General features: G+C 46.9%; 3 protein-coding genes across 5 annotated transcripts in view; 2 read left to right on the top strand and 1 right to left on the bottom strand.

Annotated features, from left to right (window-relative positions):
• The window catches only part of LOC308390240 (cGMP-dependent protein kinase 1-like), an 81799-nt gene extending 78527 nt beyond the window's left edge, over positions 1 to 3272 (top strand). For both annotated transcript variants that reach the window (XM_080872010.1, XM_080872011.1), the window contains one exon: positions 239 to 3272. In XM_080872010.1, coding sequence (XP_080728136.1) covers positions 239 to 337 — 99 coding nt within the window. In that variant the 3' untranslated portion in view covers positions 338 to 3272. The remainder of the gene's footprint in view (positions 1 to 238) is intronic.
• Positions 3273 to 5042: 1770 nt separating this feature from the next.
• On the top strand, positions 5043 to 14509 carry LOC308390245 (protein FAM13C-like). Of its 2 annotated transcripts, XM_080872020.1 has the most exons (11): positions 5044 to 5994; positions 7083 to 7395; positions 8011 to 8146; positions 8253 to 8334; positions 8559 to 8619; positions 8782 to 8902; positions 11302 to 11385; positions 11498 to 11593; positions 11824 to 12035; positions 12573 to 12674; positions 12816 to 14509. In XM_080872020.1, exons 1-11 carry the CDS (start codon positions 5781 to 5783, stop codon positions 12931 to 12933), a joined length of 1539 nt encoding a protein of 512 aa, XP_080728146.1. In that variant the 5' UTR covers positions 5044 to 5780; the 3' UTR covers positions 12934 to 14509. The 2 variants fall into 2 exon arrangements, with proteins under 2 accessions (XP_080728147.1, XP_080728146.1); XM_080872021.1 differs by lacking the exon at positions 11498 to 11593 and having other exon boundaries at positions 5043 to 5994.
• asah2 (N-acylsphingosine amidohydrolase 2) lies at positions 13255 to 26191 on the bottom strand. The gene is made up of 21 exons (XM_080872009.1): positions 26091 to 26191; positions 25370 to 25504; positions 24238 to 24326; positions 23027 to 23170; positions 22148 to 22321; positions 21802 to 21929; positions 21463 to 21540; positions 21259 to 21379; positions 20884 to 21009; positions 20707 to 20793; positions 20314 to 20418; positions 19856 to 19937; positions 19655 to 19770; positions 19212 to 19306; positions 19067 to 19106; positions 18348 to 18446; positions 16642 to 16737; positions 15873 to 16022; positions 15715 to 15771; positions 15513 to 15601; positions 13255 to 14901 (listed from the first exon to the last, which is right to left on the bottom strand). Exons 2-21 carry the CDS (start codon positions 25497 to 25499, stop codon positions 14703 to 14705), a joined length of 2205 nt encoding a protein of 734 aa, XP_080728135.1. The 5' UTR covers positions 25500 to 25504; positions 26091 to 26191; the 3' UTR covers positions 13255 to 14702.
• Between the last annotated feature and the right edge of the window lie 150 nt (positions 26192 to 26341).

The following is a 26341-nucleotide window of genomic DNA, read 5'->3' as shown; positions in this document are numbered from 1 at the left end:
TCTCGGCTTTTCTGGTGTAACTTATACGTATTCAAACTGGCACAACGTTAAATCTGTTGTGAAGAGTTCCTTTAGCTTCAAACAGGTCCTCCCCATCGTCACCTCGAGCTTCTCGGTCAATTTCTCTCTCCACCCCTGTAAAGTTGTGACTTCTGTGTAAACTGTTAAAGTCATTCAAAGTTTGCTTTGATCGGTCTGCAGGTTTTAAAGGGGTTTTATTGTTTCACCTTCTGTCCAGGTCTCCTCTGCGATTGATACGAGCAACTTTGACAGTTTCCCTGAAGACACAGATGAACCACCACCAGATGACAACTCTGGGTGGGACTATGACTTCTAAAGTGGCAGCCATCAGTTTACACCAACACCCAGAGCTTGACACTTTATGAAGAAGACGATGACTTCTCAGCGGGCTGAACGAAGGCTGCGTGGGCATCTTGGTGAAATATCCTACCTGAAGTGATTGTGTTGTTCTAAGCATGGCTGTAAACTTCTAGGAGTCAAACGCTGAGGATTTGAGGACCTAGTGCATGGAAGTTCATAAAGGGAAATGGACTCCAGGCCTTTCCTTGGTCGAACTGGTCAAGCTGGTCTCTGCTAACAGGAGGAACCCACCCACCATCACACCTGAGAGCAGGAAGCTGAAGCAGTTCAGGCATCAAACAAACTGCCTCTTAACATCACACGTTTGTTCTTTTTTCATATTAAGACAATGTAGGATGATTTCTCGAGGCACTCGGGGCACGAAGTCAGTCCTACAAACATCTTTTGCTTTGAGGGTGATTTTCAGCAAATAGATAAAAGCATGTTTTTAACTTTTACAACAGAAATGATGTCAGCTTTTAGAAACCTGTCGGGACCCCGGGAGGTTAACGGTACAGCTACAAAAAAGGATCTACAGCATAGAAAAAGTCAGTGATGCCTCTGAATATCTCATGAACCCAAAGAAGCCTGATTCCTTGTTTGGCTACAGATGAACTTTGGTCATGTCCCTCCAACAGAAGTCAAGGACCTGCCATATGTTGCTGTAAAACAACTTCTTTCAGCCCTCTGAAATCAGGAAATGAGTTTGATTAACACATAAACAATTTCTCGTTACGTTAACCGGCTGCTCCTTCAGCCTGTATACAGCAGCCAAGACTGTGCAGTAACTTCATCCACACAATACAGAAGAAATAATTGGATGTTCCTTAGAGACAAAACAAATGCCTTGAGTTAGTGACACAGCACAGGCCTTTTTGGATCCTCATTCAACCGACACGTTTCACAGGAAGTGATGTTTACCATAGATCTGATGTCTGCTTTCATCAAAGATACCTGACATCTTGACAGTTCAACAAAATCATCCCAAAGTGTTTCTGGCAGCAATGAACAAGGCTAGATTACCAACCTACCAAAGTGGGGAACTTCTCCAAGGCCCCAGGTCCTCCGTGGTTCCACAGACCGAAGGACTTATTTATGATAATTACTTTTAGTAACGTCAACACAAGGTTACCCTGTGAGGACTTAAACCAGAAGCCCTCCTGCATACTTCCCCTGTGACAGCATCACTTTCACAATCCGAGAACAACGTCGAGTCATCCTTCCCATACTTCCTGAAGACACTGAAGGCATCATAGTCCTGCTTTTCCTACAAGTGGAAAACTTGTGCTTCTCTCAAGTGGCCTTGATAACTGACAGTTGAACTTTGACCCCCTCAGGGGGAGATCACTCTCCTACTGCTTGCTGTTTGATTAGGTGGTAGATTTGGAAGGTTCTGGAGACCCTCACAGAGGGCTGGAGGACGGTTATGTTCCTCTGTGGCGTGAAGAACCGCACCGAGTGAAATAAAGACAAACTGAGACCGAACACACAAACCTGAGGTCACCATGATGCCTTCACTTCCTGTTTCATTTTCTGGAACTTCAGATCCAAAGACGGATAGAAAGAAAACAATGCTGGGCGTAGTAGCGATCTTCACCCCCAAAGGATGACGGGGTAGTGATGCAAACATTTCTTTAAGCTTTCCTTTCTGTCATTCTTTATATTGTGAGTCTTTGAATTGCTGCATGAGAACTGATGTTTTGAACAATTTTCCAAGACTTCCTCCATGTTTTTTGGACATGAATTAGACAGCGTGCTTTGATTTCTTCTGAGCTGTTGGTCTGAAGACGTTTAAAACTGTGCAGGTTTCTGGAGTGTTTCCATTTTTTTGCAATGCATCAAAACCTTTTTGTTCAGAACACGTTAGGATGACGCGTCTACGACTTGGCGGTGGACAGGTGGAGAAAAAATAGCTTCCGTTACGTCTTCATGCTGACAGTAACTCCGTCACAAAGTGGACCTCTAGTATTGTTGAGTTGATGAGTCTGCAGTTTGTTTGCTTCCAAACATGAGATGAAAAGATCAAATTTGCAGTAATTTAAATTTGTACTGATGACGTGTTTTTGTGGCCTTTTGTAAAAGCAGCTAACAGTCTCCAGTTTGTTATGAAGTCTTTATCTTCAGCAGTCGGATTTCGCTGTGGTTTTTCTGTAGAATGATCAGTGATGTGACGTCTGTGAGTTCTGCATGACAACAACAGTATGTTCAGTTTTCACCGGCAGAGGGCAGCACACAGTCAGACTTCCACAAAGTAGCCTGTGCTGGGCTTTTCCAGCAAATATTCCAGTGGAAAAACATGAAGGTGGGAGTCCAGTGAGGGATGGAGACCTCACTGATGGTTTCTGGGATGTGGAGAACAACACCACCTACGAGCCTCGCTAATTATCAGTAATTTCCTATTATATCTGAGTAGTTTGAAGTGGAGGACGACTTCATAGTCTAAAAACCTCAAACTAGAATTTTCAATCACAGGTCATACTTTACTCAAAACGGAGAAATATCTGTTTCCTCTGACTGACTGGCTCCATCTGCTGGACAGAGCTAAAATACTCCTGATGGGGACAATCAGAGTCCGACGATAATAAAATGCACAAAATAAATAAGACACGTATTTGGACCAGAAGGAGAAATATTCATGTTTATATCAAAGTCATGATGCTTTGTGTTTGTGTGATGAAGCTCAAGTGTCATTGGTTTATTTGTATATACTGGGGATATTGTGTTTTGATGATGTTTTCAGTTGTTTGTTATTATTATTATTATTGTTATTATTACCTTTGCTACAGTGGCTGTTGCAGTAGCTGAAGAAGCCTTCTGACTCTTTCCGTCTCTCAGTGGAAAAAGCTTTACGGTGATGACTGTTAACAGAAAAACTCTTTGCCAAAGCTGCTCAATCTGTTTAAAAAAATAAAAGCTGTAAAAAAACAACGTTTCTGTTTTTTATTTATAAAATGAAGCAAAAGAAGAAAATGACATTCAAAATTCTGACGTTGTTCCAGCCCACAACACAATAAAATATATTATTAACATGAAATATGGGAGTGTGAGGAGGGTGCACAGGTACTGGTGCATTTAAACACCTGAAGGAGGCGCAATGGTGCTTGTGCGTTTGTGAGTCCACACCGGGGTAAATGAGCCTTCAAGTGTAGCGCTTCATGACACCCTTAAGACGAGATTTCCAAGCGAGACGTGGCTTCATGGCAGTTATCGCCAAGTTCTCAGCATGAACAATTAAGAATACTACATGTGAATCCAGGGTTAAATTACATCTTTATTTAAAGTGAGAATTACATTCAGGTAGAGATCACATTTACAAAGCACGAGGAAGACAAAATAAAATGTATGAACAGCAAAGTTCATTAGTTAAAATACACATTTACAAATGTAGGTAACATTTATAATGTCAAGAAGCTGAACATTTGTTGCTTTGAACAATAACTAGATGGATGTTAGTGAAACAGTGCTGAATTATTGATCGCAGCCAAAATAAATTCATCATTAATTATTAAATATCATCCTAAAATCACAAGTCAGGAAAGGCAGGGCTGGAAGGACGGACTCGAACCACAGACCTCAGAAACTGAACAGCAAAGAGATGGGTTTGCAACTTTTATTTTGAAACAACCTCCGGGTGTTGTCGCCTGAGGTTGTAGATTTGTTTTCTTCCAGCAGTCACATTTCTAATCAGTATGAAATATTAAACACGTGACATGATCCAACAACCCCGCTGATCAGCGACTTTATGTCGGTAGAAAATTGAAAATTGTTGAGTTGGCGACTTTTAATTTGAAGGACAGTACCGTTCTTCCCGCCGTTTCTCCTCTGTGAGCTGATGATGGCCGTATCAGCGGAACTCCGCTCAAAAGCCGGCGTAGTGAAAGGCACGGGCGCGGGTTTCCGAGCAGATGTAAAAAATAAATGAGATTCGCGAGCTTTTCTGGAAGTATTAGGTCATATTCTGTAATTCGGCCAACAACACATCATCCATCTGAGAGCTCCTCTTTAAATACAGCTGCCATTTTATCCCCACGTTTTCCCGCTTCTCCCGTCTACACGATGTGGACGGAGAGCGCTGCAGTACCACTCTCCGCCTGAAGTGAACAGAATGCCTGGGTGGGGGCGCTGTTTCACCAGATCATGACAAAAATAACGAGTAATACATTTTATGAATGGCATTTTAAAATGACCGATAAATAAATAATTGCGAACGCTTCACGACCGTGCGTGTATTCCTCGCGCCAGTGACCATGTTAGTCTCCTCTGTTTCGTTCCCGCGTGTGTCACAGGCAGAAACACGTCACCTGTGGGGCTACTTCTGTCATATGTAGGGGCGCAGGTGACATGCAGCCCCTACATATGACTTACTCACCGGTTTAAAGTTTGCAATTGTTGGGGGCGTGGCCTCTGTGACTGGCAGGTGTCGCCATGGATGCAGGATGATACAGGAAGAGGCTGACGAGCCTCCGTCTTTTATGTACAGTCTGTAAACGGTCGCGGTGTGAGCGCCTGACACGTCAAACTCGTACAGCATGCAGTGTTTCCATAGAAACGCTGTGGGGACGTGTCACTGCGTGTTCAGTTTTTGGATGTGTGAGGAGAAGCACGTAACTGCTCCTCCTCTCCTGTTTTTATGAATGAGAATTAAACACGTACTCACACACGATGATGTCAGCAGGAAGCCCCTCCCCCACCGATGCGGGAGAAGCCTCATGACCAGAGAGAGAGCGGCATCCTCCTGTCTTCAGATGTCTCTCACCCAGCCGTCTCCTCCTCAGGGGGAGAGAGAGGGCAGACATCCCTCTCCCCCTCCTCCTCCTCCTGCATCCTTGCTCCCTCCTCTCCTCACGAGCCTGAGGATGAGTAATCCAAGCAGGGAGGAAGGGCGAGAGCTGCAGACGGAGTGAGTGAGGGAGGATACCAGCATCATCATCATCATCATCAGTGAACGTGCAGAGGCAGAGGATGAAGATTCAAACCCGTCCTGCAGGTCTCTCACTGCTGAGCGGCGTCCACCCGGGGATGGCTAATTCCTGGAGTGGGAGAGAATCAGCGGAGTGAATATTTCTGCATGCTGGTGGATTTCACCTGCACTGGCTAGCTCCTGGAGAGTGTGTGCATTTGTCTGTACGTGACTAATATCTGGAAGAGCTGGAGGGAGACGTGTTTTTCTGGATGGTGCTGGTGTAATTCCTGGAAGGGAGGCTCATTGACTTATGCTTTAAAACTGTGGGATAAGACTGTTTCCTGAACACTAAGCCCCCGCTCTGTGCTTCCACATGTGACGTATCAGAGATCTGGCTAATATCTGGAGTCTTTCATTGTAACAGTGCCTCACTGCCCTACATTCACCTCACACACACAAACACACACAGACACACTGCGCCTGGAACCTGGTTAATCTCTGGACCAGCGTGTCTGGCATGTTCTGCTTCTGCCTGCAGAGTTCCCTGCAGAAGCTCCAGGCTCTGGAGGTGGAGGGGGGGACATCGCTGGGGTCTTCCCCCGAGGAGAGCCCCCCTCCTCTGGGCAGCAAGGAGCAGAAGAGCCCCCGTGGTCGGGCCGAGCTCGGAGGGAAGGAGGCGAAGACGCTGGCGCTTTGTCACGGCGTCCCTGCAGACGAGAACAGCCCGCCAGGTATACACACACCTGTCAGTCTGTGTGTGTTTATAAACTGTTGTTTTGTATGTGTGTGTGTTATCATTGGAGATGATCCAGACCCTGTACGCAGACACACACACACACACACACACACCTTCCAGTTTACCTGCACACGAAGCATTAGCTGAGATAACTGTTCACACACTGTGTGTGCGTGCGTGTGTGTGTCTGTGCACGCTGCTATTACAAACAAGCTTCTGTGAATTTACAGAAACGTTTGCACAAAAACTTCATTTCTACAGTCAATAGTGAAAAATGGAGCTTGTAAAACTTAGAGGAATACAAACATCCATCATTCCCTCACATCCAGTGGGCCGGTTTAGAGTCTTTAGCGGGCTGATTCAGGGCCCTGGGCCTTATGTTTGACACCTCTGCTACATGTGGTTCTCAGTTGGGTCCAGAGGTCCTGGAAGGTCGTAGCAGTGGTGAGAGTGTTATTTTAGTCATTTTGACTGTTCGGCAGCTGCAGGCTTCTCGGCATTCTCCGAGTTTCAAACACTTTTTATTGAATCCGCTGAAAACAATAGAAACAGGCAGCAGACTGAGCTTTGGCATTCGGACCCTTGTTGGAGTGATGATGACCGTTGACAGCACAGAGGAGCAACGCAGTGATGGAGCGCGCCGTCGATGAATGGGCGTGACAGAGTTTTGATGTTCTGAACTTCCTGTCCTGATTCTCTAAACACGGAAACTAACCTGTTAACTTCCTGTCGTTGGCCTAAAACAGCTGTAAAGGTATAAGCGGGTAGGATTGTGTCAGCACGATGGTATCAGCTGTATGATGTCACAGAATTAGAGAGTTCAGCTTCACTGAAACACGGCTGAAGGTAAAACTGGATCAGTGTTAACAAATTTCCCACGTGTGGGACTAATAAAGGTTATCTTATCTTATCTTAGTGTTCGATTAGCTAACTGTTCCCACAGCTGCTCAGCGTTAGGCTGCAGTGATATATATTTACATACATGTGGTATATAAAGCAATTTAGAGATAATTATAGTTACTGTAAGCTGACAGCACTGCTGGGAGGAGGAGGCTGACCTGATTGTGTTTTGTGTGTCTGCAGAGCTGCTGACGTTCCTGACCAGACCGCCACAGTCCCCGCGACACCCGCCGTTAACCGCCATCCACCCCGGCCAGCAGCCCCCGACCCCCGACGTAGTGACGCCGCCGAGCCCCCACCACTCCCCCTACTCTCCTCAGAGGAGCAGCCCCGGAGGTGAAGGTGGACACGGCTCAGATGGAGGCGGAGCTCTCCTCCAGCTGCTGGCGGGAGGTGCCAGCCCCCTGCCCTCCCCCCGCTGCTCCAGCCCATGTCAGAGGTTTAACTCGGACCCGGACTCCGCCCCGTCGCCGCCGTGCAGCCAGCAGTACATCCTGTGAGTGCTGCTCTGAGGGGGGCGCTCTGATGTTCATCTGGACTTCCTGCTTTGTTTTCCTTTAAATGATGTCTGTGTACGTTTATGTCTGCTTCCACGCGTGCTGCACAGCCTGGATCTGGACCCTGGTGGTCCTGGATCTGGACCCTGGTGGTCCTGGATCTGGACCCTGGTGGTCCTGGCTCCAGGACCAACTGGACTCTTTGCTCTGGTTTCCAGTTTCAGGCTGCTTGAAGCTGTTTTGTGCTCGATGTCATGTGATTGGCGGGGAGAGTGCAGTGGAGTGGTTTGTGTTTGACCTGCATTAGTGCGGCTTATATAATCCGTCCTTCATCATCATCGTCTTCGGTTTGTGAGCCACTGCCTGAAGCTGTGACCCAGTTTTCTCGTCTTTGTTGTTTCACCGACAGCTACTTCCTGTCTGTGTCTGTGACACGCTGGCGTTGGATAACGTGACGGTTCCCGCGTTCAGGCTCAAAGCCGTGTGTGTCCTGCTAATCTTAAAAATGTTAAATCTCTTTGATAAATATATCTGGATATATCCCTGTGGGGTGGTGGCGTGCTCGTACCCGATGATGCCCGCCTGCTGAATCTGAGCGCTGTGTTTGTGTTCAGGTGTCGGGGCGACAGGACGCAGGACTCGGAGGGCGAGCGTCCCTCGTCCGTGCCCTTCCTCACGAGACACATCCAGACCCTGAAGAAGAAGGTCCGCAGGTTTGAGGACCAGTTTGAGCAGGAGATGAACTACAAGGTAGATCCAGGAGGGGGCGCTGTCAGACTCACGGCACAGCGTTAAAGAGTCGTAAACGTCATCGCTCTTTACTGCATCATTTGATTTCTGTCGTCTTCTGTTTCAGCCGTCCCACAACGACAAGTACTCGAACCCGGAGATGATCCGAGTGATGGGCGAACTGGCCAAGGCTCGCAAGCAGCTCAAAGGTGACAGTCGCAGGCTCGGCTCAGGTTCAGCCTCTGTTGTGGGCGCAGGCTGCAGCCACGTGTTTGACAGCAGCAGCTGGAGTCTCAGTAAACGTGCTCATCAGCTGAGCTGCGATCAGGCTCCTGCCAAACTGACAGTAAAACTGTGACCTCTGTGTTTCTGGCTTCAGTTCACTGACTGCTGAACTGGTTCATGGTAATGTGTGACTGTGTTTCCTCTGCAGAGCTGAGACTCAGGCAGTCGGTGTTCGAGTCGAAGGAGCAGGAAAGCGCAGACGTCTGCAGGTAACCGACTTCACTAACCCTGTGCTGACTCAGTAACTGTTCGAGTAGTTTGTGCGCAGAGTTACTGCAGCAGAGCTGGAAGGTTTTAACATGCTGCCTCTGCTGGATGCTAGAGGAACTGCAGGCTTTGGTGCTTCAGTGACGGCTGCCTGTATCCTGCAGGTACGGCGCGGGGCAGCAGGGGGCGTCGGAGCACAAACCGGCTCTGGAGGAAACGGTGGAGTCCCTGTTCAGGCGGCTGAGAGAGAAGAGGCAGGCGCTGGGTCTCCCTGACAACATGAAGGTCGGTGCTCGGCTCTGCGTGAGCGAACGCTTCGATTCATCAAAGGAATCAGGTTTCATTTTGTTTCACTTTGAATGTTCGTTATCACGCGCACAGACTCGACTCTGTTAGAGGTCAACCAGTCCCATATACAGGATCCGGTCCCATCCTGGCCTCAATGACTGGATCCGATATCGGGGAGAAATAAAAATGTAACCTGATCCAATAAATATCACAAACAGGAACTCCGCCTCCATTACAGACAGTAGAGATCGACAGACCACGTGACTTTCGCGCGTTGCATTGTGGGTACGAGTGGCAACAAAATCAAAACACTGCATCAAGCGCCAGCATTTCCAGCACCGGTAACCATTAATTCTGCGGTTTAATCCCCACTTGCATTTTATTTGCCCCAAAAACAGTTCTGTACAAAACGACGGAGAACTCGGCAGCTCCGCACGAAGACAGACGTGACGAAGAGTCAAAGAAAGTACGAGGAAGAAATCAAAGGAGTGAAAGGGTCAGACCCACACGAGCACGGAGTGGAGTAAGGACGTCAGCGTGCTGCACAACTTTCATCACGTTTTTTATTATATGGTCCTAAGTGAGAGCGCACACACTCACAACATGTTTGGTAGCATCAGATCCTGCAACAAGCCCAGCTCCAGTTTACTTTGGTGGTTTGGACGACTCCATCTCACAGCTGCTGTTACAGGCCAACGCATCTATGTGTCGTTTCAGGTTGTAGTGTTACACAACATTTTCAGATCCAATAGAAATAAAATAAGTGTTTGGTAATTCATTCAATTCATTGTCTTTATTTATTACTGGCATCATTGTTTCATTCTGTTACAGAATCTCACAGCAAAGAGGCAACATTGTAGAAATCCATCAGCTTTATTAGCTGCTTCGCTGAAAAACAAATCAACAATGCAAAAACAAAACATCAAACAACAAACTGAGACAGTATCACTTGCTTCATACAACACTTGGGCGCATATATGCAGACGTGGCTGTTTTGATCTCGCTCTCTCTCTTCACCAATCAGATCTGGCTGTGGTAGCAGCTTGAAACCCAGGCTGATAGAGGGGCCCAGTCTGGATCGCATCCCAGCATTTTGTAGGCTGCTTTTCCTACAAAGAACAACAAACATTAGCCCGCAAAGCCACAGTGAACAAAGCAGCAAAGCAACGAATTCAATTCAAATTAAGACTTATTTGTAACCTACATCACCAATTATGATAAATGACGTAATAACTACAACAGCAGACTGACCTCTGTGGGAATGCTTGGAGCAGACTGACCTGTGAGCTGCAGCGTTCTGGGACGTTATATTTGCTCTTCGAATGGCTGCAATCCAGGCCGTCCGTCGCCTCTTTGTTACTTCGGAAACTCGGTTTGAACGATTTTTCTTCCACGACGGAATCCGATAACAACCGATCTCTTTACCGTCGGCTTCCCGTGGCTGTCATGCGACCGGCTGTTGCAGCTAATAACACAACAGCTTCTTGCCATTTTTTGTTTCTTTTTATCGCTGTGTGACTGTTTTCACGTGAAAGCCTGCGTGCGCTAGTACCGCTTACCACTCGTACCCACAATCCTTTGCGGTTTTACCCCTGAATGACGTCACATCTCTATTAGACGTGGAAGTAGTGTCGTTACATTAGCATTCAGTTTGAGGGTTACAACAGGAAGTTATATATTTGTTGTTCTCTCGTGACGGGATTATTTACCAAACGACTGATGATGATTTTTATCCTCCTGTAACTTTGCTGTACAAAGAGCTCAAACTCCAAAGTTTCAGGAGGAGTGTTGCTGAACTAAAAATCAAGAATGTGGGGTCCTGTTTGGACAGCCCGGCGTGTGCGCCCCACGCAGGGGAAACAAACCGGCACGACGCCTGGCCAGTTTCATGGCTCGAAAAAACTATGAAAAACACTTTTTTCAGTCTTTAGTTTTGTACAGAAATGACACAAAATTCAGTCTCAGGTTAAAGGTGATAGAAACACTGACATCATCCTGATCAAACATGAGTGTGTTTGTTTATTGGCTTTAAACTCTGTTTATGTTCAGCTGTAAGTATAAAAGGCTCCATTTGAAGTTTTTGAGTGTAAACATGGTTTATAACAAAGTTTTTGAAATCTGCATTAAATTGCATTTAAATGACTTTTTGAATTTTACTTTAAGTCCTTCAAGTTTAAATACAAACATCAGTTTGGCTGAACTGTGAAGTACTTTGGGTGCAGCGTATGTTTGTTTAATAAAATTATAACAGAACAGCTTTAATGTTCTGTTTCTTAAACTGGAGCATGAAAAAACAGCGTTATTGATTGTAACTATATCAGGTTCACATCCGTATCAGCAGATATCCAATTTTCTGATATCAGACGTATGTGGTGCCATCTCTGGACTGTGTGCAGGAGATGACTCAGGCTCAGATGGTGCTGGAGAAAATCACTCTGCAGAAATGTCTGCTGTACTTCGAGAGTCTGCACGGCCGGCCGGTGAGTCCTCCCCCACACACACCCAGCAGGATCGAAGCCCCTCGTTTCCAACGCCGTGTTTTTATTCTCCAACTCCACGAGAGGAGCTTATTGACACTTTGTTGTGTCCCAGGGAACGAAGCAGGAGAAGAACCTGGTGAAGCCTCTGTACGACCGCTACCAGATGATCAAACACTTGCTGTGTGCCAGCCCCACCATCAGCACTATCGTAAGACGCACACCTGTCGTGTTTTAACATCAGCAGCAGCGATTTCATACGTGCGAACTAAACAAAGTTTCGTCAGAGAAAAACGGAAACGTGGGGTTTATCGTCCTCCTGCTGCAGCGCCACCTTCAGGACAAACTCACTGTGACAACAGCAGCTTTGAGTTGTTTATGTAGTCGAGATGATTTTACATAAGAGCGTTTAAGTACAAGGACGCTCTGTTTCTGTCTCAGGAGGAAGAGGATGGTTCTGATGAAGACTGCGTGAGTTCGTTGGCCGTCGATGAGCTTCCTGTCCCGCCGCCGCGCAGACCGGCCCAACCAGCAGCCGGCGAGGAAGACAGCGACCGGGACAGCGACCCGGCCTTCGTGTCGCCGTTAGACGAGGTGAAAGCCGTCCGGCAGCAAGATGCTCTCACCACAGCGAACCTGCACGAAGCCTCCAGGTGGGTGAAAAGTGACGTGCGGCGAGGCTTTGAAGCGTCTGTGACCCGAGCCGGTGCCACAGACGCGTCCGGTGCGTCCCAACGCATCTGACCTTTTACTGTTACACGGCTGCTAACAGGAAGTTTCTACTCAGCAGCTCATGAAACGTGACAAACACGCAATAAACACGTCTGAGTGCTCACCTGCAGCTGGTCTGTGCAGCTCCTGCAGCTTGGTGTGACACGATGTTTACGTGGACGTGCTGCGGTCAGACGACGAGTCCTGCAGGCGTAACTGCGCCTGCCAGACTGAGCTCAGGGTCCTCACAGTCAGCCTGCAGCATGGCGCTACTACAGTCTGTATATAAAAGATGGACGCAGCTCCTTCTGAAAAGTCTGCACTCTGTCTAATGACCAGCAGGGGGCGACTCCTCTGCTCAGCTGATCTGAAGCAGAGGAGCGTGATTGGCCATGAAACACCTCGACGGAGCCGCGTCCATCTTTCGTGTGCAGTAAATCGCTCGGCGGCCGGTTTTCAGTTTCTGTTCCTGGGTCCAGGTCTCAGCTGCTGGACTGTCTGCGGGAGACCCGGGCCGAGAAGAAGGCGAGGCGGAAGGTCCTGAAGGAGTTCGAGGACGAGTTTTATCGACAGACCGGAAGGTGAGCACAAACTTTACTAACAACAGGAGCTTTTAACGCAGCGGCAGCTGGTTTTATTCGATGATTATACGAGCGACGTGTGCGGGCAGCAACCTCGTTAACTCGCTCCTGTGTTTCCTGTCATTTGTGCTTGTTGGACAGAATCTGCCAGAAAGAGGACCGAACGCCGATGAAGGAGGAGTACCAGGAGTACAAACAGCTGAAAGCCAAACTGCGCCTGCTGGAAGTCCTCCTCAGCAAACAGGAAGTCGCCATGTGAGGAAAACCCGAGTTAAACCGAGCCAGCATCACTTCTCCCAGTCCGGAGGGAAACTCGTGAAACTCGTTTTCCTCACACGTTGAGCTTTTTCATATAAACTGAATGTGCTCGAGTCCAGGTGGAAGCTGTGGCGATAGTGGAGGAAGCTAAAAATCACAAAGTGTGTGTTTGTTAACCATGTGAAACACACTCAGGAAAGCAATAAGATCAACAAACAGCAGCTCGGCGCTGAAAGACGGCAGAAACCTCCTGAAACGTGCTCATTGGACACAAACCAGGAGGGCGGAGTTTAGCCGGCGTCACGAGACAAAACATCAGCTGTTTAAAGCGACCGCGTTCTTCTGCTTTATGGTGTTTTGCAGAAACTCCACCTGAAATATTTAATAATCAAATGATTTTATTGATATTAGTGCTGAGCTCAGTGAATTCAACACGTGTTGAAATCAAACAATGGAAAACGACGTCTCTCTGGAGGTGAAATCTAGTCAATCTTTCAGCGTGTCGTCGCGCCTGATCGCACGTCAGAGCTACAAACTGCATGTTCGTCCAGAGGTGGAGGCTGTACAGGTCGACACCACCAGGAGACCCGGAGTCGCTGCTGAACGCGACTTCTTCAATCATTCATGATGAGTTTTAGCACTGAAGCTACCAAAACGTGTTCGGGTTAAGTTCACAGAGTTAAACACGCGCGGCCATTTTTGGTGAGCGCACACTGAATCTTCTCATTTCATTGGTTTCTTTTGTTCTGTCAGTTTCGCTGACATCTGGTGTGTGTTGCCGTGGAGACGGAGGAAATGAAGCGTTTGCGTCACTGAAGCGGGACGTTCAGGCGTCACTCGTGCCGGTGCAGATGTATTTAAGTCAGAGCGCTTTATGCTGAAAAAGGACATTTAAGTTTTTTCAGGTTGCTGTTGTAGCGACGGGTCGCTGCTGGAGTCTGTCGCGGTGCAGGCGCATGCAGGCGGTGCAGGTGCAAGCAGGCGCGTGCAGGCGGTACAGGCGCATGCAGGCGGTACAGGCGCGTGCCGGCGCATGCAGGTGGTGCAGGCACATGCAGGCGGTGCAGGCGCATGCAGGCGGTGCAGGCGCATGCAGGTGGTGCAGGCGCATGCAGGCGGTGCAGGCGGAGCTCCTGTAGAAAAGAGAGCCTGCAGGGCAAGTAGCTGAAAACTGCAGCGCTCTTTAACATCAGAAGAAACCCCGCCGTGTGCGTTCGAGGAAACTCTCAGAACAACCGAGCGAAAAGCTTCCTGATGTTTTGCACGTTACACTCTCAGTGTGTCGGCGGCGTTCCCGGGATTTAAGGTCAGTAATTAGAGCAGAATCCAGCCTTTCCAAACACTTCTCCTGAAACGTGAGATGTTCTGTGTTTCCCCGACGTCTCTGGTGAATCGTGTTAATGTTGTTGTTTGAATCTTAAAGCCGGCTGAGGTTGAACCTCCCGCTCTGAACGCTGAGTGCACGTTAGACACACAGGCTCTGCTGTGGTCATCAACTCTGTCCCGTGTTGTGCAGTCCTGGTTGAAAAGCATCTATAAAGACAAATACTGAATAAATATTTTTGCTACCAACGCGACTCCAAATGTTTGTGTCGGTTTCTCTTTGTCTCTCACAGAGTGATGCAAACCTTCACACAGAACGTTTAAACGCTTTATTTGGATTTCACATATAGTCTGAGTTATTTTTCGGCACATGCAGCCTCTTAAAATCTGATGAGTCCTGGAGGACTTGGTGCTGGATGGTGGTCGGCCGTGTCGTCTCAAACCGCTTCACTGGTAGTAGAAGCTGGCGGTGACCGCGAAGACGTCCGACGAGCCTTCGTACGGCGTTATGACCGGCTGCAGGCCTTTCAGCTCTTTGTAGTGGCCAAAGTGTTTGATCCTGTAGGAGCCCGCCGAGGCCGTCGGGGGAATCTGCCACTCCACTGTGGCGTTGCTCTCCCGGTTTGACCCCTTCAGCCAGTGAAACCTGCAGCAAGACAAGCGACTTTAACTCCTCAAAGGACCCTGAGTTAAAAGAGGAACATCTGCAACCTGACTTTAGTTTCTGTTTGTATGTTTTGTGATTACAGCTCGTGAAAATCAGAAATCCAGGTTCCAGAAAATTTAGACTTTGTGTTCTTTCAGAGAGGACACTTAACCTACAGGTAGACAAAGGTGCCGGGTCATCTGCTGGTATTGGTACTGGTTGCCGATTCCACCTTCTCACAGTGCCCAATACTATCAAATAGCTTGATGATATTGTTAGTGTTTCTGATTGGTCAGGAAACTCACCTGACCTGAACCCTGCAGACACAATCAGAAAGTCTGGAGTGGACGAGAAACACTTGACCAGCTCCAACCAAAGCAACCCGAGCTTCAGTAACCCGTCAGCAGCACCGCAGGCTGACGAGGTACTCAAACCAAGTACTGAGTGTATAAATCCTTTTTTGACCAAAGGAAATATTCTAAAAATCAGGTTTCTGCTGAATTTCATGAGCTGTCGACCTTTTTTTAAAATAAAATTACAGAAGAAGGTTTTTTTGTTGTTTTTAAAATCCTGATCAGATTTTTGAGATGCACAGCTACACATTAATCTACCTGGTCTCCCATGATGCATCGTTGTGGACAACCTCCCAGGTTTCTGTTCTGTTGTCAAAAATCTCAACAGTGACAAAAGTTTTATCCCTCTGCAACAAACGAGAGGAAGAGGTCAGAAAGACGTTTCAAGTATCCTAACAATGCTAAGCTAACAGTGGCTGAAACACTAGGATACAGGTGGATGAAGAAGAAGAGTTCTTACAATATCTCCAGAGTTTCTCGGGTTTCCTGCTACAAACGTGACAGTCACAACATCACCCTGAAAACCACATTAAATATTTAAGACTCATTTTGTCCACATGCACACAGAGCGGCGTCATCAGCGTGGACCCTGAGGAACACAGTAAGAGTGTTTCCTACCTGTCTATAAACGGGGTAAACCTGCTCCAGGACGTCTCCAAAGCTCATATTCTCAGGTTTTCTGTCAAAGAGCGCCAGGGGCACAAAATTAAAGAGGTTCTCTGTGAAGAAGGGAGGCTGAGGGCCGGCTGGCAGCTCTGAGACTCTGTCCTGGAAACACGATTAATGTCAGCAAGCAGTGTTACATAGGATTGGCTTCACACTGCAGTGAGGGTCTGCTGTTGACTGTTTGCATCCGACTGGCCCTGGCTTTATGAAATATTTCTGCTGCAACCTCATTCATTCATTCAGGAGTCTTTATGTGTCACATGCGAGTACAACACGCAGCGAAATGTGTCCTGACTGATGGAACCTTTTCACTGTTTCATCTGTTTCCACCTCACATGAAGTAAAACATGTTCAGAATATGAGTTTGACGGACGTTTAGCCGTCTGACTTTGGTTCAGTTTCATGTTTTATCTCCATCATCTTTATATTTGGAAAAGATTTTCCTGTGATTTTCTTTTGTCTAGAGTAAGTAACATGTAAGCAACGTTACAGAATAATTCCTGTGATGAAATATTCTTCTGCTCGTGTTTCTCTGGCAGAGAGAGAGAGTCGGTCTCACACTGCAGCTCGTTTCAGATAAACTGGTGAAAAATCTGCTGTTTAAACTGAGCTCTGTGGGCTGACCTCGTTTTCTTTCACTAACTGTTCTGAGGGAAACGTGACCCCGTGTTTCCAATGTGCTCATGAATGCTGATGAAAGGTGTAATCCATCCATTCCCACCTGAGCAATGGCTCGGGCCAGGCCTCGATACTTCTGCAGGTAGGCACTGAGCGTGTGCGGGCCGTATATGGTTGAAGCGCCTTCATACCGCTGCACCTGAAAAATAGACAATCAGACTAAGTTTCCACCCTGCTAAATGTCCATTAATATATACACACACACATATACACTGAACAAAAATATAAACAGCACTTTTGTTTTTGCTCCCATTTTTCATGAGCTGAACTCAAAGATCTGAAACATTTTCTACAAACACAAAGGAGCCATGACTCTCAAATGTTGTTCACAGATCTGTCTCTGTGTGAGTGAGAACTTCTCCTTTGCTGAGATCATCCATCCCTCCTCACAGGTGTGTCAAGGCGCTGATTAGACAGCATGACTATTGCACAGGTGCGCCTGAGACTGCCCACAATAACAGGCCACTCTGAAATATGCAGTTTGATCACACAGATGTAGCAAAACCAGTCAGTATCTGGTGTGGCCTCCATTTGCCTCACGCAGGCAACACATCTAATGGAGATGTGTTGCCTGCGTGAGGCAAAAGGTGTGCAATGGGCATGGAGTTGATCGGGTTGTTGATTGTGGGCTGTGGGTCCACTCCTCTTCAACACTTGTGCAAAGTTGCTGAATATTGGCAGGAACTGGAACTCGCTGTCGTATACGCTGAGCGCCCCAAACATGCTCAATGGGTGAGTATGCCGGCCATGCAAGAACTGGGATGTTTTCAGCTTCCAGATGTCCAGATCCTGGCAATATGGGGCCGTGCATTATCACGCTGTAACATGAGGTGATGGTCACGGATAAATGTCACAACAATGGTCCTCAGGATCCACCGCCACCACGGGCCACTCAATCCACAACGTTGACGTCAGCAGACCGCTCATCCACACGAGGCAACACAAGCTGTCTGCCATCTGCCCTGAGCAGTAAAATCATCTGTGAACAGGACACCTCTCCAATGTGCCAGACGTCATCGAATGTGAGCGACACTCGAGTCGGTTACGATGACGAACTGCAGTCAGGTCCGGACCCCGATGAGGACCACGAGCATGCAGATGAGCTTCCCTGAGACGGTTTCTGACAGTTTTTGCAGAAATTCTTTGGTTATGCAAACCGATTGTTGCTGCAGCTGTCCGGGAGGCTGGTTAGCACTGTTGCCTCACAGCAAGAAGGTCCTGAGTTCAATTCCACGGGCAGGCCAGGCTCTTTCTGTGTGGAGTTTGCATGTTCTCCCCGTGTTTAAGTGGGTTTCTCTTCAGGTACTCCGGCTTCCTCCCACAGTCCAAAGACATGCAGTTTGTGGGGACAGGCTAAATAGAAACTGCTCATAGGTGTGAATGGTTGTCTGTGTCTATTAATTAGACAATTGATTAAAAATCTACGAACAGATTAATGAAGAATGAAAATAATCGTTACTTCCCTCCCTGCTATGAAACTCATGTTTAGATGTGATGATAATCTGTTGGCATCACAGGAACAGTGTAACCACCACAGGGACACCTTTAAAAGTTTGTAATCATTTACACAGGTTTGCTTTCCACCGTCTTACTAATTTTACTCTGATATTTCATTTAAGTAACTGAGTACTTTCTCCAAATCTGACTGTTTTATGTCCAGTTGATCTTATTTAAACACTGATTTGGATTTTACAATTTAGCAAATGACTCTAAAAACTACAAATCCCATGAAGTTCAGCAGATGTGTACCTGGTACTCTTCATAGGTGGTGATGTAATGAGTGTACACGTTACTGAGGCCGGCAATCACCACCTCCATGTCCTTTAGAGTTCCCTCTGACTCCAGCTCCTGGCTCACAGTAACAACAACACAGTAAACACACAGTTATAATCCGAGATGGGCAGCGTTACTGTAATCCGATTACTTTTTTCAAGTAACGAGTAAAGTAAGGGATTACTATTGCAAAAACGGTAATTCGATTACCGTTACTTTCCCGTAGGAACGCTGCGTTACTGCGTTACTAAAACCATGATTTTTTTGTGAGAATGTCTCACGACAGTGACGTAAGCGAGTGCGACGTTCGTGACAACAGCTGTGTGCAGATCAACAATGGATCATATATCGAGTGCAGAGAGAGTATGAGCGTGCAGCGTTTAAAGCGTGGAAGCACTGACCTTACTTTGAGTTTGATTCCATAAAAAGTGACAAAAACATTAGTGTCCGCTGTGCGTGGGAAGAAAACTTCTTTTTACAGTGAAAAAACCCCTAAACTTCCAACAAGCACCGAGTAGCTACGACGTGATGGGAAACTCACAGAGAAACTCGCTAAACTAATTAGTTACTGATTACTTTTTTCAAGTAACTTGACCAACACTGGTTATAACACGGTAACAACATAGTGATGTGACCTGTGAAGATTCGGTAATAAGAACTGTTTTCATATGAAGTGTTGATGTGTCGTTTCTCACCTCTTTGATAGCTTCTCGTAACCTCCGCCCTGACATGGTGCTGTTGAAGAAAAACACACATATATGCAGCAGAGTGTTATTACTGTGTTATAAGCAGCTGTGTTATCATTGGCTGCATTAACAGCTGTCGGTAAAACGTCGTTACGTCATTTCTCCAGGAACAGCTACGACAGCCACAGAGCCGATGGTGATCATCTGAACGTCGACGATCTGAGGATGCCAGGGCAGAGGCCAGTTCATCTGCACAGACAAACACACCACGACAGCCTCTTTACCCGTTTTATTTTATTCAATCCACCTCTCAGGTTTTACCTGCTTCTAGTAGATTTGTTCTGAGCCCTGTTCTCTTTAAGCCCAACTTTCTTTTAGGGTTTGAGCTAGTTGGACCTCACAGTCCAGATTTACAGTCCAGGTTCTTTCCTGAAACTTAAAGTCAAGCCTGTGGGGAGCTGGATGAAGCATCATAACCTGTGTTAGTGTCAGACTGTAGTGATACACTGACTGTGGGTCATTGTCTGACGCGATAGCATAAATGTTGGATCCATGTTCATCACAGACTGTATTTTGTACGTGTGAGCCTCGCCTCACCTCCCCTGTGCTGAACAGGATTGGTTTGGGATGATGACATTCCTTCGTCTGATTGGACGGTGGGCCAAGCAAAGCGTCTCTGATCCCATCCCAGAAGGGGTCTCCTTCCACAGCGCCTACATGCACAGAGATACGCAGTCAGGTTATCACAGCCCGTCTCAGCAGGCTTGCAGCCCAATGTGAGCTGAGGGACAGAATCACCTTGGGTGAAGTTCAGGCCTCCGCCTCCATCTGTTGTTCCTGCTGCAAAGCTGTGACCCAGAGCTGGTTTACATGTGCTCGCCTGAAACACAGACAGCGTAGCTTCTATGTGAAACAGAAGCAGGAACGTGCTGCCACAGCTTTTCTCTGTGAGGCGCTTTTACCCTGTGTTCACATTAAAAAGAAACTAACACATTAAAAGAAGCTGAGTTATCTGTTAGGAGCTGCTGTTTGTCCCACACATCGCAGAACAAGAGAAAACATGTCTGTAAAATGAATGAATGAAGAAACGATTAAAAATTTGTTCCTGGGAAACATGACATCAAATTTTAATTATTATGAATAAAATTTCTAATCTAAATTTCTTAATCTGTGTGTGTGTGTGTGTGTGTGTGTGTGTGTGTGTGTGTGTGTGTGTGTGTGTGTGTGTGTGTGTGTGTGTGTGTGTGCGTGCTGACCGTGTGTGTCTCATTGATCTGAACAGTGACATCAGTCATGTTGACCCACTGATGAGCATGATGAATAAAGCCGGTCACCTCCTCGACTGCATTTGCATACAGCTCCTGCAGGGGGCAGCGCAACAAGCACACAGTCGTGACTTTGTCACTCGTGGGGATGCTAATGGAATTCCTTTCAGGTTTAAAGGAACATTCATGAAGCAAAGACAAAGTCAAGACAGAGAAACAATGAATCTTTGGAGGGTCTGACTTTTGTCCCCATAAGCAGTGAGTCCCCACAAAGCTCCTAACCGACACACGTCCCGATATGGCAGTGAATACAAGCACAAAGCTTGTCAGATTTTTTTATCATTACGTGACGCTGTGTTGTTTTCTGAAACGAGGCACACGTACCTTGGCTTTCAGGTAGACGTTGTATCCGATGATCCGAGTGCTCTCAAACATGTCTTCTCCAGGTCCGGACGCCAGACACATTGTAGTCTGGCAGACACACATTTATCGGTTTCCTTCTGCGATTTATTAACTATCTTAACGAGTCTGTGTGTGTGTGTCTGTGTGTTGTGTATTTACCCCTCCTATGGGACAGGAGCTGTTCAGGTAGTCACAGGGCAGCCCAGTGTTCACACAGTACGGTCCTCTGGTGTTCGGAGTGACGTCACCGAGGTTACTGGAGGAGAAACCAGCAACGAAACTTCCCTGAAACACACACACACACACACACACACACACACACACACACACTTTAATTATATACCCAAATAAACCATAACGAGTAAATGTTCAGCTGGAAACTCGTCTTTCAAACACTTTGTTACCAAAATGACCAAAAATGCAAAAAATAATTTGTTTGTTTTATCTTCTGGTTTCTGGTTTTTACTGAGTTTATGTTAAAAATCACAAACTCTGAGACTGTGGTCGGGCTTTGATGCAACCTCTTCAGGTTACCTGTCCAGGTAGCCCTCCGGGGTTCTTGTCCTGCTCCAACAGGTAGGAGGCGTAGCCCATGTTGTCGCTGCTCACCATGCGGTTGGTGTAGTTCATGCTCACCGCGTGGACAGCAAACCAGCTGTCAGCAGCAAAGCTCAGTGAGAATAATGATGGTAACAAACGATGGCAGCATTATTGAAGGAGTGCTGTGTGCGTTTGTACCTGATCATACCGATGCCGTCTCCATCCTGATCGGTGAACTTCAGCACCAGCACCTGTTTGTCGGTGTTCCACTTATACCTGAAAGATCAATAACACGAACACCTGATCAAATCAGCCAATCGCGTGGCAGCAGTGCAGGTGAAGATCTACAGATGTTTCCAGCAGCCTGTCTCTGTGAGAGTTTACGAAGCTTTGAGCTTTACAGAGGAGAGCATGTCTTCAGGCTGTAAAGCCTAGAACGGCTCTCCTTATGCTGTGGAGCTGATCTATAGAAGCGACAGCAGAGCTGCAGGGATGTACTGATAGAAACAAACCGATAAATCATTCATTATTATCTACCTGCGCCTCTCCTCCTCGGGGTTGTTCAGGTACGAGTGAGGACTTCTGTTCAGGCTGCTGTCGTCCAGCTCTCCTCTGTTCCTGTAGATCCTGCCGGGCTTCATGTTATTGTGGGCTATGTCTATACTCTGGAATCAGGGTTTCAATTATGAGTACACAGTTCATCGGTACGACCTTACCCTGACAGATAAACATTTCTAATAAAAGTAATCATGTAAAAGTGCATTCTCCATCCCCCCTGAACTACCCAGTGTGTCTTTGCTGGGTAGAAGAATAAGAACTGATTAGGAACACATAGGAATGTGTGGGAGTTTACTGTGGTCCATCAAAAAACACACACACACACCTTAACAATGCCGTTGACCAACGGCTCGATGGCAGCCTTCATGTAACCGCCTGTGATCATGAACAGCGTGTACTGGAAATATCCACCGAGTCCACAGTGAGTGTGAGTCCCACTCAGAACAACGTTGTCCTGCCGGTATAGATCCCCGTACTTCACCTGCAGTGCCTGCAGAACCTGCACACACACACACACACGTACTGCTTTGTGTGCTTTGTGAAGACCTCTAACATGAGACACACTGGTCCCCACAAAGACAGATGTACAAGTCAAGCACACACAGCAGCGATCAGAGGATAATGTCTCCACACATTTGTGAGACCTTTAAGACTCTCTGATGATGTCGATGCATCATCCTTGAGAACAATAAGAACAGCGGTGAAACTACAGCGTGAGGTTAGCTGAGGTAACACCCAGCAGGGGCGTGGGCTCCCAGCGCTGATCCCAGACCCAGATAAATGGGAAAGATTGTATCAGGAAGAGATTCAGAGTAAAATCTCTGATAAACATGCAGGTCATAAAGAAGAAGTCCATCAGAGGGACCGCTCAGAGTCAGAGAGGCTGACATGGTCTGAGCACGTGCAGAGGAGGGAGGGTGGAGGATGGAGGCAGGATGAGGAGAGGAAGACCTCAGAGGAGATGGATGTAGTGAAGGAGGACATTCAGACGGTGGGTGAGAGAGAGGAGGATGCTGGGATAGGAGGAAGTGGAGGCAGATGATCTGCTGAGGAGACCCGCTTCAGCCCAGAAAGTAAAACTTTGAATAGAGTGTGAGTGTGTGTGTGTGTGTGTGTGTGTGTGTGTGTGTGTGTGTGTGTGTGTGTGTGTGTGTGTGTGTGTGTGTGTGTGTGTGTGTGAGTGTGTGAGTGTGTGTGTGGTCACCTCGAGTCGGAGCCTCTGTGAAACCATTCCTATGTCTGCCGTGACGAACACCACCCTGCGCTTGCCATCATCGACGATGAAGGCTCTGCTGTACAAACGGGTGTGTATGCCTGCAGCCGTCTGCTGAGGGTTTGCATAGCCCATCTAAACACACACATTAAAACCTTCTCAGCAGGTGAGATTAATGAAGTTTCACAGTGATTTCACAGTTGTTTATGTTCCTGTTAAAGTGTGAGTGGGCAGCTCGCGTCTGCAGGATCACAGACGTTCACACAAATGTGACTGTGGTACCTGAACACACACACATTCTCACACAGAGTGTGATCTGTGTGTCTTTGCCTTCTACGACGATGAAAGTCATGCTGGCTATAGGATGTGTTTCATGCCAGAACCCAGATTACAGACAAGGTTTTACAGACGATAATCCTGCTGCTTCCAACAGACTCTATATGTTCCTATTCACTAATGTTTTTATGACCGCTCAGCGTTCGGCACTTAGACCATAAAGATTATCAGTCCAAGCACACCCAGTCGAACCGGAGCGGCAGACTTTGGAGTTTGTTCTCTGCAGGTCCTCTGCTGCTGTTTTCATCTGCACTCATTTACATGTCAGAGTTCTGGGTCTGCTTGACAGGAAGTTCAGAAATGTTTACGGCTGGATCCGCCCAATTCCCATCGCCTGTGGTTGGTTGAAGTTGAGGAATGTCATTCAGTTGTGAAGGTCCCGGGTGCAGCTTCCAGTGAGCAGCTCTGATGCTGCTGGAATCAGAAATAGTTTAAATGGCAGAGATCGGGTGGAGGTGGGCTGCAAAGCGGCTTACAGAGGCAGCAGCAACTACTGACTATGAGCGCCACCAGCTGGATGTGTGCTGACACTGAGATCATCTCTTCAGAACGAGAAGTTGTGCTCGTATATTGTTAACGTGGAAAAAAATGAACAGTAACTTGGCTAACTGTTACTTCCCCAGCTGTTCTCTGAAGTTCTGAAGAAGAACTCCAGAGAACAGCTGTGACCCACCTGCAGGAGCCCGGAGAACTGTTGCTCAACAGCACTTTAAAAATAACCACAAGGTCTGCCTCTGTAGAAGCAAAGCATAAAGAACTGAGCTGTGGCTCAAGACTTTTGCACAGTTCTGTGCACATATGGGTGACTTCATGTTAAACGCAGCACGAGTCCCTGAAGGCAGCATGAGTGAGTTTGTGGTACTGACCATAGGGACATCAGCCGGCGGTCCGGTGCAGTCGGCTCGGCCCACGCCGATCAGGTAAGGTGTGTGCTGAGGGGGCGGAGTCTCTGGATCTGACAGGACGACAGATTTGAATTCATTACGACCTCAGATGTTGGTAATATTTTCATACTTTAGATCTGCTGTGACAACACTGAGAATGAACCTGATTCAGTGTTTTATAATCAGACAGCAGTTTGTGCCACAAATCACTGAATCTGACCAATCACATAAAAGCAGAAGCTCAATCAGGAAGTAAATTGCACATCTGTGTTCATGTGGCGCTCTTAAAGGTGCCGGTCTGTAAACATGGGTGTTTAGGATTGTCCCCATAGTAACAGTTGGTCGGGCGTGTCGAGCCGTTGGATGGTCAGTTTTTCCTGCAAATGTTTTTTGCTCCTGAAATTTGAATCATAGCTGCTGAAACATAAAACAGACATTTATGCACGAACAAAGTTTCCTATTAACTGTTATGTTGATTAGCATTAACAAGCACTCAGAGGACAGCTCCGCCCTGACCTGACCCTAACCTTTGACCTGTGACCTTGTGACTAAAATGGTGCATTTTATCTTTGGCTTCGATAAACTGCACAAACTTGAGGTTTTAAGATATATTCATGCAGTGTGCGATTATGATGTCACATTAAAACAATAAAAAGTGCTGGTCAGCTATCTCAACGCCCTTTCATACGACATTGACTCCATATGGTTCTCAAGGTTTTTCCAGGTCAGTTTTGACCTTCGACACTAACAATGAAGGTCAAATGTTTGACCAGCGTGGGCACTCGTGTCCCCGGGACCGTTGTGGTGAAGATTGAAGACAATTCTTAAAAGATTGTGGGTAACACAGTTTTTACTCATTTTCATATTTGCTGTGACCTTTGACCCTGACTCAATATCACCACAGTGAAATCAGCTCGAGCTGTTGTTGGTATCTACCATCACACAAAATTTTTACATTTTATCTTGAAAACTGAGGACGCTAGACTGCTAACAGACAAACGGACGACCAGAACCAAGGACGTCCGTCCTCCAAACACGCTGTCGGAACAAAGTCGACAAAGCTCCGAGTACACGACAGCATGAACATCTGAGGTTTTATCGAGCAGTTTCTCACCTGCGTGCGTTTCCCTGGTAACGTACAGTACAACCAGCGAGATGCACACGCCGGTCATAACGACGAAGATGACGCCGAGCGTCACTTCCAGAGCTGAAAACCCACAGCACAGCGACTTCCTGCTTCCCATTCTGTCTGTAGGAAACACACTGAAATGATTTCACCTTTCAGAGCTTCATATCATCAAAAACACGATAATACAAGAAGAAGAATTTCAGAGTCGGATCTTCTCAACATGTTTGAAGAAATGAATCATGGGAACAACAATCCGTCTGTCTGATGACTTCAGAGCGGTTGATGCTCATCAGGCTAAAGACCAGAGTCCATAAATCTGCCTCAGACCTTCATCAGGTTTTTCCATTAAAGGTCAGACAGCCAGAGTCTGTCCACGAGTAGAAACCAGCAGCGAGGTTTCACAGATCAGACACTTCGGATCATTTTGCTCATTAAATCAATCAATCAATTTTCCTTCTGTTTGTTTACTTTGTTTCTCTTTTTCTGCTTTTTGGGGAAATATAGAAAAGAGTTCACAAATGCTTCCAGCTACACATGGAAGGAAACTTTATATGATTTCTTTGATTTATTTGTTGCAGATGAAAATGATTATTATCTTTTAAAGCAGGTGACCGTCTCTGAGTCTCCGTCAAGCTCACGTCCGTCAAGCTCACGTCCGACAAACGCTCACATTCAGGCGCGAGACGAGCATAAAGACACGACTCACCTGGAGTTGGAGCTTCTGAGAAAGTGTCTGTTCTGACAGTCTGACAGCTCAGAGCAGCTCGGCTCTTATCTCTCTGATAAACACGAGTCTGCAGGTAAAAAGCTCCAAAGGTTAGCACAAAGGTAAATCACAGATGCTGATCGGCGATTCCAGATAAAAACAACCTCGATGGTAATAAGACAATAAATTTGTTCCACCTGTTATCAGACTGATACTTTGAGTTTGATCTCTCAGCACCTCGAAAACAGCCG

The sequence above is a fragment of the Rhamphochromis sp. 'chilingali' genome (assembly GCF_963969265.1).
Source record: "Rhamphochromis sp. 'chilingali' genome assembly, chromosome: 22".
NCBI lineage: Eukaryota > Metazoa > Chordata > Actinopteri > Cichliformes > Cichlidae > Rhamphochromis > Rhamphochromis sp. 'chilingali'.
The sequence above is the reverse complement of the archived record's forward strand: the minus strand, read 5'-3'. Positions and strand labels throughout refer to the sequence as shown.

Coding starts and splice junctions, on each gene's coding strand:
- LOC308390245 (XM_080872020.1), top strand. CDS start 5,781: ATGTTCTGCTTCTGCCTGCAGAGTTCCCTGCAGAAGCTCCAGGCTCTG. Junction 8,620..8,781: donor GAAAGCGCAGACGTCTGCAG/GTAACCGACTTC, acceptor TGTATCCTGCAG/GTACGGCGCGGGGCAGCAGG. Junction 12,036..12,572: donor AACCTGCACGAAGCCTCCAG/GTGGGTGAAAAG, acceptor TCCTGGGTCCAG/GTCTCAGCTGCTGGACTGTC.
- asah2 (XM_080872009.1), bottom strand. CDS start 25,499: ATGGGAAGCAGGAAGTCGCTGTGCTGTGGGTTTTCAGCTCTGGAAGTG. Junction 23,171..24,237: donor CGCCGGCTGATGTCCCTATG/GTCAGTACCACA, acceptor GTGTGTGTTTAG/ATGGGCTATGCAAACCCTCA. Junction 16,738..18,347: donor CCACCTATGAAGAGTACCAG/GTACACATCTGC, acceptor TCTATTTTTCAG/GTGCAGCGGTATGAAGGCGC.